The sequence below is a fragment of the Delphinus delphis genome, chromosome 15 (assembly GCF_949987515.2).
Source record: "Delphinus delphis chromosome 15, mDelDel1.2, whole genome shotgun sequence".
In the NCBI taxonomy this organism is placed as follows: Eukaryota; Metazoa; Chordata; class Mammalia; order Artiodactyla; family Delphinidae; genus Delphinus; species Delphinus delphis.
The window spans coordinates 71,270,410-71,286,732 of NC_082697.1; the positions used below are offsets into that span (position 1 = coordinate 71,270,410).

Here is a 16,323-nt window from a genome sequence, read left to right on the forward strand (position 1 = left end):
AGAAAAAATATATATTGACTTTTAAACAACACAGGTTTAACATACAATTCAAGATTATCAAGAAACTTCAGGTTTACAGAGAGCTGCTATGACCTAAAGCCCCAGGACAAGGGCCTTCTCTTAAGCAGGTGTAGGCTCTCTCTGCCATTAGAGGAATTTCAGTAGAAAATCAGGGAAACCCTAAGCATGATCGGTAAACTCTCCTATGAAGCTACTTCATATATCTTTTTTTTTTAAACATCTTTATTGGAGTATAATTGCTTTACAATGGTGTGTTAGTTTCTGCTTTATAACAAAGTGAATCAGTTAACTTCATATACCTTTTAACATTCTAAATTCATGCACCCAATTAACAGGACCAGCAACAAATGATTACCAGAAAAATCACTTCATTCACCAGGGTGAGCACTGCAACTTTCTGGCAATAGAAGTTCTTTCCTATGATTAAACCTGTTCTTACATCATGTTATGACAAATACATATGAAACCAAGTGGGAAGGAATAGACAACTTAATTACATGGATCATCAGACAAAAGGTCTGATGGTTCAGAAAACTATCAGATTACAGCCCCCTCACCAAGACAATCTTTTTATTCAAGTCCACAATACTAGTACACAAGAAATAATAGTGTTCTTAACCTGACTAAAATTAGTGGCATGAGATTAATCAACCAAATGTGCAAGCTATTCCAAACCTAATTTTATCAACATTCTAAAACTATTCAGCCAAATTACATTTAAAAAAAAAAAAATGTTGGCTGACCCAACAGAAAAATGTATAGAGGTCAGGAATGGTCAAGTGACATAGGAAAAAATACACATGGAAATAAAACATCAAAAGATGTTCCACTTCACTCATAACTAAAGGACTGCACATGTTATTCCTGAAGTGCCATTTTCATCTTTCACATTAAAAAGTTTTATTGGTGTCAGCCAGAAGGTGGGGAAACAGGAACTATCCCACTAGTGAGAATATAAACTGATACAATCTTTTTGTAGAAAAAGCACTAAATACCAGAATTTTTAAATGTACTTTTTGCCCCACAATTCCACTTCTAGAAACTTATCCTACAATCTCACAAAATGGACAAAGAGAAATTTGATGTGTTTATTGTAGTACTGATGCAGCACACACTAGAAATCTAAAATATCCAACATTAGGGAACCAGGTAAAAACATTAAGGCAGGCATACCATGTTCTAGGGCAAAATGATAAAAGAATGATCCACACTTAAAGATATCCTAATTGAGTTACTGAACTTCAGCAATACAGAGTTCTCCTAGCAGTCATGCAAAAAAGGCAAGTTCTCTCTCACTGAGGTAAAGGGAGAATGCATTAGGCTAACCAGGCTTTTCCACACAACAACCTTCAATGGAAGAAAACAATGGAGAAATATCCACAGAATTCTAAGGAAAAGAATGTATGACCCATTAATATTATACCCAGCCAAGTTACCATTTATGGATAAGGACGACAGACATTTTCAAAACAAATAATTCAGGGAACAGAGCAACCATGAACTCTATTGGAAAAAAAGTGTACACACACACACACAGACACACACACACACACACGTATCAACTAATCAATGTTAAATGGCGAAGTGGTTGAGAATCCGCCTGCCAATCCAGGGGACAAGGCTTTGATCCCTGGTCCAGGAAGATCCCACATGTGGCACAGCAACTAAGCCCGTGCGTCACAACTACTGAGCCTGTGCTCTAGAGCCCACAAGTCACAACTACTGAGCCCACATGCTGCAACTACTGAAGCCCGCGCACCTAGAGCCCATGCTCCACAACAAGAGAAGCCACCTCAATGAGAAGCCTGTGCACCTCAACAAAGAGTAGCCCCCGCTCACCGCAACTAGAGAAAGCCCGTGCACAGCAACAAAGACCCAACACCGCCAAAAATAAATAAAATAAATGTTTAAAATAAATAATAAAATAAAATTAATAAATTCAAGTAGACGGAGAGACCTCAAGAGCACTGTGCTCAGTGAAAAAAATCAATGTCTAAAGGTTACGGCCTGCAGATTACATTTACACCACTCTCAAAATGACAAAACTGTAGAGATGGAGAACAGATTAGTGGTTGCTAGGAGAGAGGGAGGAGGGCTACAAATACAAAGAGTATTAGGAAAAATATACTCAGGCATGAGTTAGATCTTCAGCGGTGATGGGACAGCTCTGTACCTTGACTGTGGTGGAAGTTACATCAATCAATACATGGAATAAACTGCATAGAGCCATACACACACATGAATGCAGGTCAAAAAATGGTGAAAACTGAATAAGGTCTGTAGTCTAGTCAACAAATGCCATGTACTAATGTCAATTTCCTGGTTTTGATATTGCACACAGCTATGTAAGGTGTCACCGTTGGGGGAATCTGGGTGAAGGGTACAACAGGAATCCTTGCACTCATTTTGCAACTTCCTGTAAGTATATAAAGTATATAAATATTTCAGAAAGTTTTTTTAATACAAAAAATAGTAAATTGATTTTTATTTTAAAACTAGCATGACCCAAAAAATCAGCATCACCACTTTTTTAATAAAAGTACTTATTTTAGATATCTAACCTTATCTTATAGACAAACAGAAACAAAGACGTATGGATTGTTAATCATAGTTCAGGGTAGGAGGATTTAGGGGATTTCTTTTTTTGCCATGTTCTTTGTATTGATACCTTTTGATACTGCTTGATTTTTAATGAGCATACATAATTTTTATACAAATTATCCAACTGTTAATCTAAAAAAAACCCTGATCTATCCCAGGTCTGATTATTAGCCAATTTAAAAACTAATGACTTCCCCCACAACTGCATTTAACTCATAAAATACCTTTACTTTTTCAAGGAGTCTGAGATCAGAGATATTTTTCATTATAACCTTCATATAAAACAGCAGCAGACTGCTCTGATGTAAATTAACTACTGTGTATGCTAAGCCTAATGGGCTTAACTGAACTGAAATACATAAAGAAGCCAAGCAACCTTCCTCTCTGTTGTCCTGTAACGTGGTCCAGCTACCACTTTGTCCTCGAGTCACATTTTTTCTATTCTATCACATTGGAGCATATGCAGAAATATCTATTTTCTCGTTTGTTATCAGTGAACTTTTACCATCTTGCCCTTTCCATTACCAGATGTAAATTATGCAGCTTTTAAGGTTAGATGACTAAATGTACTGTTTTTCCTGGGACAATATACCCAGTTGGGCTACATTTCAAGTAACGTTTGTCATCAGCAAACTTTTACCATCTTGCCCTTTCTGTTATGAAAGGTAAATTATGCAAGTTTTAAGGCTAGCTGGCTAGATGTACTGTTTTTCCTGGGACAATATACTCACTTGGGTTACATCTGAAGTAAATATACCTATGTAAATGTGCATAGGCTTAAAAAGAAATCTAGTGCTACAGAAAAAACTTGGGCTGTGCGTTTAGAATCTTGGGTCAGCATCCCATCTCCATCAACTTGCTATGTAACTTTAAACAAGCTACTTATATTACCCTCCCTGAGCCTCGGGGTCCTCATCTTCCTCAACTGTAAAATAGGAACAGACAGTAATACCTACCTTGCAGGGTGGCTGTAAGATGAAATGAGGTACTGTCTGTAGTATACATGAGGGCCCCTAAACAACGGCTAACACAGAGTGTTGAAACACTCACAGACCTTTTTTCTCCCTCTGAGCCCCAGCTTCCTTCCCTTCCCATTAGCCTCTTTCACCTCCCTCACTTCTCTCTGCCTTGTGGGTTTCCTCAGGTACATCCACAGCTCTCACCTCACCCCACCCCTACTCCCACTTGTTCCCCAGCAGTCCTCCCAGAAGCAATCAGTTTTTGGAGCCTCACAGGAAGTGTACCATCTGCACAGCATTTGTTCTAACAATTCCTCTTGCTTACCTGCTCCCCACCTCCACCTGCCCAGGGCAAAAATGCTGCTATCTGAGCTTGCTGGCTGCATGGCTTTTGGAAAAACAGGGTTTTACTATATTCATACTCTATTTCAAGCTTACTATACTCTCTAAATGCTGCTACTATCATTTACTAACCTCAAGGGCCTACCTTGACCTTCTTGGATTTGTTTTCACACCTCTTTTTTTGGGGGGAGGCGGGGGGGGGGGGGCGCATCACACAGCTTGTGGGATCTTAGTTCCCCAAACAGGGATCGAACCCAGGTCCTTGGCAGCAAACGCAGCGTCCTAACCACTGGACCACCAGGGAATTCCCATCACACCTGACCCTTTCAATTACCTAAGTATCTGTTGAATGCTTACGGGGCACTGGAAATGTAAAGAAGACTGAGATTCATTCTGATATGGGCTCATAAAGAGAAAGAACTAACCCTCTCCACTCCCAGGCTTGGAGGGGGAGAAAAGGAGAGGAAGCCAAGGAAAGGATGGAGGAGGTTCACATTTTGCTCTTCAAACTTCTGAGTTATTTGACACTTACTACAAGAATGTAGCCTTGTAATTCTTATATAATAAAAACAAATAAATCAAAATAATAAAAGCAAAAAAAAAAGAACACCTAACTATAATCAAAGATGAGAAATGTTAAACTAGTGGCTGGAAAGCCTCAAAGAGGTAGGTAAGGTCTCAAAAAGAAGAAAAGGACATTCAAGCAGAGGGAACAGCACTGAACAAAGGCAGAGACGTACGAAAGCGTACTCGGTGTTCTGGGAATGACAAGTGGCTTGCTGTGGCTAGAGAACAAGATATAATTTGAGAAGTTTTGAAATGAAATATCGAATGAATCACTTTAAGCATTTAATAAATCATCTTCTCCTAACTGAGAGGAGTAAAAGAGAAATTATGAAAATCCAGGACCCATGTGCTTTCCACTACTCTGCCGTGATAAAAACTTGGTCTCTGGCAACACTGGGGACCCTCTGCTCAAAATAATTTGGGGTCAAGCGACATGACCACATCTGAGTTCCATGTGGTAGCTCTGGTAGGAATACAGAAAGAAGATGGACTGGTGGAGGAAGAACCTGGAAGCTGTCAAGACACCACCCATGAAAGCAAGAGATGACAATGGCCTGACCAAAATGGAGGGAATGGAGGGAAAGCCCGAGGTCAGGACACAAATGAGTTAGCTGCAGCATCAACAGGCCTACAAGTGGAGGACTGATGGCAAAAAGGACGTTAAATATGACTCAGGTTTATCACTTGAGTGTCCAGTGAATAAGATCATTAAGAGAACTAGGGCATGGGGGAGGAGGCGCTAACCTAAGGGGAAGATGACGGATTTGGTTTAGTCATGTTTAATTTGATGTCTACAGGACACTCCGGTGGATATCCAAGGCTGGAGAGGGTGGTTGAGTTCTCATTGGTACACAGGCCATAGCTGAAGCCATAAGAAAGAAGATCAAGGGAGACTGAACCAAGAGTTATATCATGGAAGCCAAGGGAACCAAGAAAAAGTGTTTCGGGGGGGGAGAAAAAGGGACCAGTGTTTGCCAACAGCCAAAAGATGGCATAAGGACTGAAAAGAGGCTATTTATGCATTCACTGTACTACGCCAACTTATGTAAGGAACTTGAGCATCCATAGATTTTGGTATATGCAGGGGCTCCTGGAACCAAGCCCCCGTGGATACCAACGGATGACTGTATATACTGGAGTCAGCACACAGTGGTCGTTGGTGATCTTGAAAAGTAGTGAAGACAAACAATCAGTCTGCAGTGGGTTGCACAACAAACCACTGGTGGAGAGGAAAAGGGAGGATGAAAAAGAAGCGGAAAGTAACAGCTACACATTCAGGAATTCCCTCCCTCTTCACCCCAGCTGGTGCAGTCACGTCTCCCTTGACTTGGACACATATGTCAACAATCCAACTACCTAAAAGTTGTCAAGATCCTTGTCCTGCGCAATGCCAATTACCTTCATCTCAACACAGCAGCATCTGCCTCCCTACCTACAGAGCCAAATCCCTTATTTTATCGGCACATGGACTGTCTCCTGTCATCTCCCTGTCAGTTTCTTTACCTGTCATCTCTTCCATTCCTTCCAAATCCAACCACCAATTAATTAAAATTTCCTACTATTCCCAATCACCAGTTCAGAGGCTTCCAAAATCAGCTTGAGCTCCTCCCTTTTCTTCATCCCTCGAATCTGGAATCAGTCAGTTTTAAGTGATGACTCTCTTGGTCAAGTCTTCCTCTCCACTCCTAACTCCAAATCCAAGAACAGGCCTTTATCACATCCACACAGGCATGGTGTCCTATCTGTTTTCCCACACCAATCTAACCTACACACAGTAGATGGATTAATGTTCCTTTAAGGAAAAATCAGCCAAAAAACAAAGCCAAACTCCCTTGGGTAGTACTGGAGGCCCTTCATAACCCAGCCCTTGACTGCTTTTATAAGCTTTCTCCCCAACCACTTCTTCACAAAAATCTCCACCATTGCCAAACCAGTCTATTATAGATCCTTTCATAACACTACACATTCAGTTACACCCTTCTCTTCTGAAATACCCACTCTGTGCAAGTTCTATGTACTCCCTTTCTCTAAAGGTCTTGAACACCCAAGACCTCCACAGCATTCCTAACTACAATGTAACTGTCTACTATGCCAGCAATTGTTCTAGACTCTCGGGATACATCAGTGAACAGAGCAAAGCTTTAGGGAGTTAATATTTTAGCACAAAGAGATAACAAAAAATAGATTTCATAAATAACATTAACCACGTAAAATGTTTAAAAGTGTAAATGCTACAAAAAGTAAAGCAGGATGTGAAGGACTGGGAGCTCTGAGATGGGGTTACAATTTTAAATAGGGTGGTAAGGACTGGCCTCACCGGGAAGATGCCTCTTGAGAAGGCCTCAAGGAGGTCACGCTAGTCATATAGACATCTAGAGGAAAGTGCAGTCCAAGCAATGGCAACAGCCAGGCCAAAGCCCGGAGGCAGGCACACACCTGGAGCATCTGAAGGACAGCAAGGAGGCCAGAGTAGCTGAACAGAGTGAGCCAAGGGGAGAGTAGCAGGAGATGGGTTCAGAGTGTAACCATGGGCCAGAATATGGAGGGCACAGTAGGCCATGGAGGCGCACGTGGGCCACTGTGGCCTTCGCTCTAAGTGAGATGAGGAGCCATGGGAACAAAACAAAGACATGATCTGCCTTAGACTTTTCAAAGGATCACTGAGGCTACTGTGTTAAAACAATCTATCATGGAACAAGGTCAGAAGCTAGGAGAACAGTTAGGAGGCAACTGCAGTAATTCAGGCAAGAGATGATGCAGGCCTAAACTAGAGAGACAGCAGTGGAGGGAACAAGAAGGGATAAAATCCTGGCTACATTTCGAAGGTAGAAAACAATCAGCCTTCCTGATACGGACCAGATGTGGGATATGAGAGAAAGAAAGGTCAAGGATGACTCCAAGTTTCTGCCACAAGCAACTAGAAGGATGGAGCTGCCCCCAACTGAGAAAGAGAAGACTGTGGGTAGAAAAGAATTAAGGGGAAAGTCGGGAGTTGGGTTTTAGACAGGTTACATTTGACATGCCTGACAAACAAGCTTGCATGTCAAGTAGGCATCTGGATACATGAGAACTGCGGCTCAGGAGGGAGGCCTGGCCTGGGAGCTAACTAGGTCTGAGGCCTAGAGCACTCCAGCTGTTCAAAGATCAGTGCGATGAGGAAGAAATATCCAGTAAGAAGGCGGAAAACCAAAAGCACATCTTAGTGTCCTGGAGGCCAGGTGAAGAAAGACTTTAACAGAAGGGGGAGTGTTCAACATGTCCAATGCTACGGACAGACTGACTAAGATGAGAACTAACCCCTGCGTTCAACAGCAGCGGGGTGGGACCTTGACAAGTGAGCTTGGGAGAGAATGGAAGGTGAGGAATCAAAGACCACTCCTTCCTGGAGTTCTGTTGCACAGAGGAACAAGGAAATGGGGCAGCAGCTGGCCAGGAAAGTAGGAATAAAGGTATTCACGATGAGAAAAAATAGCATGTTTGTGTACTGTGCGTATAAACGCACATAAAGCCCTACAAAGTCCTAAGTACTCAACAAATGTTAATTCCTTCTTTCACTTCCACCCCGACACCTATTACTTTCTATTATCTTTATTGATACATATCTAATCTTTGTAACTATCTGCAAACTTTCAATTAGAAGGCTCTCCCCCCCCACCCCACCTCCCGTGTCCAGCTGTCAAACTCTTCCTAACCCTTCAAGACTCAAATATTCCTCCTGGGAAATCTTCCCTGTTCCCTGTCCTCAGGAATGCCACCTTTGTATCAATGCATTCTGTGTTAATGGTCACCCTTAACACAGCCTCTCATAATTACCAGAATATATGTCCCATTTCCTCATTAAACTGACCTCTAGAGGGCAGGGACAATACTATCCCTCCTGGGGTGAAAGTGTAACAGTTGAGAGCACTGAGTCTTGAGCCAGACTGCCTGGCTCTGAATGCCAGTTCTGCCACTTGGTTGTAGTGTGAGCTTGAGAAGCTGCCTAACCATTCTGGGCCTTGAATGTTCTCATCTATAAAATGGGAAATAAGAACTTCCCTGGTGGCGCAGTGGTTAAGAATCCGCCTGCCAATGCAGGGGACACGGGTTCAAGCCCTGGTCCGGGAAGATCCCACATGCCGCGGAGCAACTAAGCCTGTGCACCACAACTACTGAAGCCCGCGCACCTAGAGCCCGTGCTCTGCAACAAGAGAAGCCACCGCAATGAGAAGCCCGTGCACAGCAAGGAAGAGTAGCCCCTGCTCGCCGCAACTAGAGAAAGACTGAGTGCAGCTATGATGACCCAATGCAGCCAAAGATAAAGAAAAAAAAAAAAAGAAAAGAAAATGGAAAATAACAATAGCCTCTGCCTCCTGCAATTGTTTTAAAGAGTAAATGAGTTAACATATGTAAACTCATTAGCCTGGCATATGCTAAGCCCTATAAATACAGACTCTTTAACATATTGTATCCACAGTACCTGGGATTTTAAGCTTGATGAGGGAAGTCAATAAACAAATGAATAAACTGAGGTACTCAAAAGCTGGCCTACCATACAGAATTACTTCTCTGTACCACATTAATAGTGCTTTTGGGGTCTGCTTAGCAGGTAATTTTATCATTTGAACCATGTCATCTACTAATTTTTTCACAAGCTGTTCAAGTCATTTCTGGATATTTACTTGTCTCCCAGACAACCTCTAATGCCGTGACTGCCACAGAGCCCCTCTGAGAACCGCTGACCTTTCCCTGCCATCTCCCTCCACCGCCACAGCTTCTTCACGCCTCCCGCCCCAGTGCACAATCCAACACAGTTGCTGAACTAACAGAAGACACACCAACTGAGTGGCCAAATTTAAGGTCTGATTTTCCCTCCATTACAGGGACCATTCATGGAACATGACAGTCAAAAATAAGAAGGTAGGGCTTCCCTGGTGGCTCCATGGTTAAGAATCCGCCTGCCAATGCAGGGGACACTGGTCTGAGCCCTGGTCCAGGAAGATCCCAACATATCGCGGAGCAACTAAGCCCATGCGCCACAACTACTGAGGCCCGCGCACCTAGAGCCCGTGCTCCCCAACAAGAGAAGCCACGGCAATGAGAAGCCCGCACACTGCAAAGAAGAGTTGCCCCTGCTCGCCGCAACTAGAGAAAGCCCACGCGCAGCAACGAAGACCCAACACAGCCAAAAATAAAATAATTAAAAAGAAAAATGAGAAGGCAGACTTCCCTGCTGGTCCAGTGGTTAAGACTCAGCACTTCCACTGCAGGGGGGCACAGGTTCGATCCCTGGTGGGGAACTGAGAGCCCACATGCCTCGCGGCACAGCCAAACATAACAAAAATACAGAGTTCAAAAATGAGAAGACTTTGTAACTGAAGCAATCTTCTAAGCAACTTTAAAAAAGAAAAAAAATGCTAATTTAAGTAAGGGTTCAATTTTGCACAAAATTTCCACAATAAGCAAAGCTCATTTGATATTAAGTAACAACTTTTCAGAGAAGTAGTGGGAACCTCTAAGATGTTACATCACTTGAGAACTCATGGGAATTCAACCTAAAATGATGATTTAATCCAATGTAGTTAGAGTTTAGCTGTTCTAGGAATTCTGTACTGCAACTACAAATTTTTTTTAACTAGCTCTAAATTTGCAGGTCAAAATCCCTCCTCCTAGAGGGACAGTTTAAAGGAAATTCCCATGCTCCCCAGCCCTCATCACTATCTCAGAACCAAATAAAATATAGTTGGATAACATTCCCAACCAACTTCCACATGAGGAAGCACCTGTACCTCAAGGAGCACAGGCTTTGGAGAAGAGCACCTTGGACCCAAATGCCAGCTCCACCACTTGTTAAACAGGTATCCTACACCAGGTCTGTTCATCTCCTCCTCTGGTAGTAACGGCAATAAGGTAACCAACCTACCAGTGTTGGTGTGCTTAACTGATACTGAGTGACTGAAAGAAAAACCAAATAAATGAAAAACAGCTAGCTTAGTATAGATACTTAATAAATGGTAGTTCTATCATATTACACCATTTTCATCTTAATAGAGAGTTGAAGTTTTAAAAAGAAGATATTACAAAGGCCCATACTTACTTGCCAACTCTTTAAACGCTTTTTAAAGTAAAAATGTTAAGTCAGTAAGAAATGGAAAAAAGTTCCTGGAACAAAGAACTGTGATCCCAGGCAAAAGACCCTCCTCTGGGAAGACACAAATCAGGCAATGGCTTCCTTGCAACCAGGGACAAGGCCTGCCCCATCCACACCCCTGAACCTGGGACACCTATAGGAGATGAACCCCTGGTGTCAGTACTGCAAAAAGGATGTAATTTGACAGTCCTATTCACCTTAATCCGCTGTGGTCACCCACTGTATGCTAAAATAAGTGAGGGGTAGGTTATAGAAAACTTGACTCAAAACTTACCTCAGAAAAAGTTGTAAATGGTAATCATGAAGTCAACTACTACTACTTTACAATTAATTGCTCAAAGGTGGTCATTTTCATAACACTCTCCTGACTGCCAATTAAAATGGAACCTGAATACAAGAGTGCTTGGCCAGCTTAAATCAATAAACAATAAAATTCTGTCCAAAGGTTCTAAAGCAATGTTGTCAGCTACCCGAGGAGAGGTACGTGTCTATCTTGTTTAGCTGACATTCACTAGAGCCTCGAATATAGTGGCTACTTAAAATTCATTAAAAGATTTGTACATCCATGTTCACAGCAGCATTACTCACAACAGCCAAAAGGTGGAAGTAATCCAAGTGTCCATCAACAGATGATCGGATAAACAAAATGTGGTCTACACACACAATGGAATATTATTCAGTCTTAAAAAGGAAGGAAATCCTGACAGATGCTACAACACGGATGAACCTCGCAGACATTATGCTAAGTGAAATGAGCCAGTCACAAAAAGACAAAAACTGTACAATTCCATTTATATGAGGGACCTAGAGTAGTCAAATTCATAGAGACAGAAAGTAGAATAGTGGTCACTAGGGGACAGGGAAGGGAATGAGAGTTACTGTTTAATGGGTACAGTTTCAGTTTTACAAGATGAAAACAGTTCTGGGGATGGACGCACACAATGTGAATGTACTTAATGCTACTGAACTATACACTTAAAAATGGTTAAAATGGTAAATATTACGTCACATATATTTTACCACTATTAAAAAAAATTCATTGAAAGAATCAATGAAGGATTACTGAATACTACTTTCATCGTTCACTAAATATTATACCTCATACCTTTAGATTATTCATTAGAAAATCCCTGTCTCCACATTTTATAGCTGAGGAAACTGGGACTCAGAGAGCTTAACTGATCTGCCACTATCCTACATACAGTATCTATTATACAGTGCTGCTTGGCATTAATGGTGCATTTTATCTGACTGGTTGTAAGCCCCACGAAGGCAAGGGCTATGCCTTAGGTCTTCTTTCTCCGCCCAGAACCTAACACATAACCCACAGGCCCCTTGAAACTTCTGAAAACCCCACTGGCCTGAACAGTTATATTACAGATGTAATCCCCCCCTGCATCCCCTTCTCTACTAGACCACTAGTGTGGAAGACGTAAAATGGGCAACCTTAAGAACACTTCTGTAACTGGAAGTGGTCAAACACAGGCCAGGCAACCACCCCAGTGGGCTTACTACGTTCCAAAAGCTGGGGCAGATAAAAGTTCAGACAATTTCATCTTTGAGAGTACTGAGTCTACTGCAATAGACAATAACAATAACAATAAGACAAATGCTTAAAAACAGATGTGACCGCACAAACCTAAGGAAGTACTGACAGTGCCTTTGGGTCTGGAAAATGTGGAATGTTATCTTCAGAAGTGGCTTCTGAACTAGATCTAGAAAGATGAAGAGTTCTCCAGGCACTACCAGGGAAAAGGCCAGAGCATGTAGCAGAAAGAAAGGCAGAACGGGTGTCAAAAGAATAGGCCAATTCCTGACTTTGATTCCTAGTTCCTATGATCTAGGTAAGTGACCTCTGAAAACCACAAACCCTCTCAGCTGTCCCGTATATAAACCTACAGCAAGACCCCCTCCAGCTCTGTGAAGTGTGTTCTATCAAATAGGAACTCTGAAATCAAGACTGCCTGGGTTCAAATCTTGCCACTGTTACTTAAGAGTGACCTTGAGCTGGGTAATTAGCTGCTCTGTGCCTCAGTGTCCCCACTTCAGAACACAGGGCTGGTGTGCTAATTAAATAACACACGTCAATCACTTTAGCACAGCGCCTGGCACATAGTAAGCACTCAATAAATAAATGATAGCTACCATCATGATGAGCTGCTACAATGTAAGAGAGGCAAACACCAGATGCAAGGGTTGTGTCCGCTCGGCGTCCAGGTCCCTCCCAGTTCTGAGCGATCCCGAGGGGGAGGGGGGATGGGAGCTCAGAGCCCTGCTGCAAACCCTGCACGCATGTGTCACTGTCGGGCTCGGCACGCGCCTCTCCCCGCCCCGGGGAGAAGCGATGGCTCAGCAGTCCCGGGCCCGCTCCCACCTCTCAGACCCGGCACCCGGGAGAGAAGGGGCTCCGACCCCACTTACCATGCTGGCTGGGGGAGAGGGCGGCTCAGGTGAGCTAGCTCTCGGGCTTCGGACACGTCCCGCTCGCACAGTTCAGGTCATGGTCCCGGCAGGCTCGGGAAGTCCCCCACCCATGCAAAGACAACCGCCTCCCCACCCGGGCCCCGCGGGGACCCTCTACAAAGAGCGCGGCCCCCTGGCCCGCCTCATCGGGGACCCCCGGAACAATTCATCCAGACCCACCCGCCCCTCCGCAAGGAAACTGAAAAAGCAGGAAATGGGGCTCGGAGGCCGGCGAGGAGAGCAGCGGCTCGGGGCCCCCCGCCCGGGCCCGACCCCCAGTGGGAGGCTCCGGGCCCAGGCAGGGGCTCCCCGGCCCCCGCGTTCAGAAGTGGCGGTGGGCCCGACCCCGAGGCTGAAGGGGCGGACGCTGAATGGGCCTCGGCGGCGCAGCCCGAGCGGCCGGCTCAGGGGAAAGGCCCGAGGGCCCGAGCTATCCTTGCCGCCTCAGCCCACACGGCCGCCGCCGCCGCCCCCCGGAGCATCCCTGCGCAAGCCCGCTCCAGTGCTGCCCGCTCGCGCCGCGCGGCCACCCCCAACCAACAGCCCCAACGCGCCGGAAGTGGCGAGTGCCCGGCGCGGCCCCACGGCGCGGCCGCCGGGCTGCGGCGCTGGAACCGGACCAATCCGGAATCGAGCGGGCGGAGGCCCGGGGGGGTGCGGGGCGGGGCCGCACCTGACGGCTCCCTCTGGCACCGCCCCCATTCGGCCCCGCCCAGCGCCCGGCGCCCTCCGCCAGTCCACGCGGGCCGGCGGCCATGTTGGTAAAGGGTACCGGACCTGCCACCTTGGTAAAGTGTCGATTTCTCTTTCGTTTCCTGCGCTCATTCATTCCCCGTATCTTCATGGAGCGCCTTCTGCGTGCCCAGTACCCGGCTAGAAGTCGGCGGCACACAGCCTCTGCCCTTGTGGAACTTACATCCATTCAGCCCACACATTTTAGCCCTGCCGTGGACCTGGCGCCGCTGTGGGTGCTCGGACTAGTGTAGTAAACAAGACTACTGTAGTCTCTGCCCTCAAGGAGGCAGATAAGCAGCAAGTAGAGAGCAAGTGAATAAATTAATTGTAAGAAACGAGGAGTGCTGTGAGTGAAATGAACGCAACAAACACGCAGGGTCCAGAGATAGAAAATGGAAGGGAGGGATGGAAATGTAAACTGAGGCCTGAAGGATAAAGTCAGTAGCGGGAAGTGTGATCAAAGTCGAAGGAACAGCAACTGCAGAGGATCTCAGAGGGCAAAGATGCGTTGGGTTCCTGTTCCTTTCCTCCAACCACCTTACTTGTGAAAGTGCTGAGTTTAAGAAATAGAAGCAAGAAACAATCCCAGGCAGCAGAGGTGCTGCTAGCGTGCATAGGCTGGATAGCAAATCTGTATAGTGGCTTTCAAACTCCAGCATGAACCAGAATCACCTGGAGGGACTGTTAAAACACTGATTGCCGTTCCCCACTCCTAGAGCTTCTAATCAGTAGAAGCTCATGATTTACACTTCTAACAAGTTCCCAGGTGATGCTTGTGCTGCAGGATCACCCTTGGAGAACTGCTGATATAACTCATGGCTACAGAAAGCAACCACTTTCGTTTACTCTTTCATCAAATATTGTTGCCCACTAAGTGACAACCACTGTTCCAAGGATTCAGTGCTGAGCAAAACAGACACACTTGGGCCCTTATGGAATAGAGAAACAAATTATTTTAAAAGTATTACAAAATAAGTCGGGCTTCCCTGGTGGTGCAATGGTTAAGAATCCGCCTGCCAATGCAGGGGACAAGGGTTCAAGCCCCCGTCCGGGAATTTCCCACATGCCGCGGAGCAAAGAAGCCCCTGCGCCACAACTACTGAGCCTGCACTCTACAGCCCGCGAGCCACAACTACGGAAGCCCACGTGCCTAGAGCGCATGCTCCGCAACAAGAGAGCCACCGCAATGAGAAGCCAGGCACCGCAACGAAGAGTAGACCCTGCTCGCCGCAACTAGAGAAAGCCCGCGCGCAGCAACAAAGACCCAACACAGCCAAAAATAAATAAATAAATAAAATTAATTAATTAAAAAAATAATAATAAGTCATCACTTACAATTGTAATAAGAGCATTAAAGTAAAATACAAACCACTTGAGAGTTAATAGCCAAGGGATATAAGCTAATCTTGGGGGTTGGGATGGAGAGGCAGTCAGGAAGTGACTTTTATTTAGCTGTGGCCTGGAAGACATGTTGTAGTTTGCTAGGCAAAGAGAGGGGACATAGAATCTCCTAGGCAGCATAAACTGCATGTACAAGAGAAGCCATCTCAGAAGATAAACAGGGACTTCCCTGGTGGCCCAGTGGTTAAGACTCCGGAGAGTGCCACAACTAAGAACGGGTGCAGCCAAATAAATATATATATATTTTTAAAGAAGATAAACAGATGAATCAGGATCCATGCCAGGTGACTTGGCCTTTCTTGGCTCAGTTTAGTGAGATGAGCAAAGGCTTTAGGATGAGACAGATTTGAAGCGGGAAACCCCGCTCTTACTGCTAGCTGAGATACATTGAGCAAGTCTTAATTTTCTCACCGTGTGATTGGATTAAATAACAGAAAGTCAACCCACCCTCAATAAGAGGTATGCCTTTGGCTCGCATAACTCCCATGACTGGAAAACCAGAAATAAGTCAGCTTCAGGCTGGGAGTGATGGGAGCCCTGGATCCATTCCTCTAGGATTTTCTCGGCTCTGCAGTCCTCCATGTATCAGCCTTGTCCTCAAGATGGCTGCCAGGGCCAGCCAGGGCCACAAAATTCCCTGTTCACATCCAGCAAGAGAGAGCACCTTTTCTCATGTCCTATCTCATGGCAGTAAGCTTTATCCTACCGGTCCTAATTGACCCAGGCCTGCCCATCCCTGAACTAGCCATGTGGAGGAAGATGGAATTGCTATAATTGACTTAAAGAATCCTCCCCTTGGGCTGATTTCAATTCCCCAGAATAAAGTGGACTTGTTGGAGTCACCACACGTCCATCATACCTCCTTTGCCAGGCTAGAGTGAAGATTAAATTTAATGTACACAAAACGTCTAGCACATAAGGCATGCAATAAATCACAGCTATTATTAATTTTACTCCAGGGATTTTGTCCAAGTCAACTAAATAACATTCTGTTATTAATATTAATCTCAGGCCTGTCTATTCCAAAAAAAGATTTAAGACTGCTATTACTTTTTGTTGGCACTGCAGGGATGGCCCCCATCCATCTCCTCCTGACCATTCCTA

At 44.8% G+C, this 16,323-nt stretch overlaps 1 protein-coding gene across 3 annotated transcripts in view; it reads right to left on the reverse strand.

Annotated features, from left to right (window-relative positions):
* XPO6 (exportin 6) overlaps positions 1-13,650 on the reverse strand; it is a 107,364-nt gene extending 93,714 nt beyond the window's left edge. For all 3 annotated transcript variants that reach the window (XM_060031970.2, XM_060031969.2, XM_060031968.2), the window contains exon 1: positions 13,042-13,650. In XM_060031970.2, the coding sequence (XP_059887953.1) occupies positions 13,042-13,044 (3 nt within the window). In that variant the 5' untranslated portion in view covers positions 13,045-13,650. The remainder of the gene's footprint in view (positions 1-13,041) is intronic.
* Positions 13,651-16,323: the final 2,673 nt, after the last annotated feature.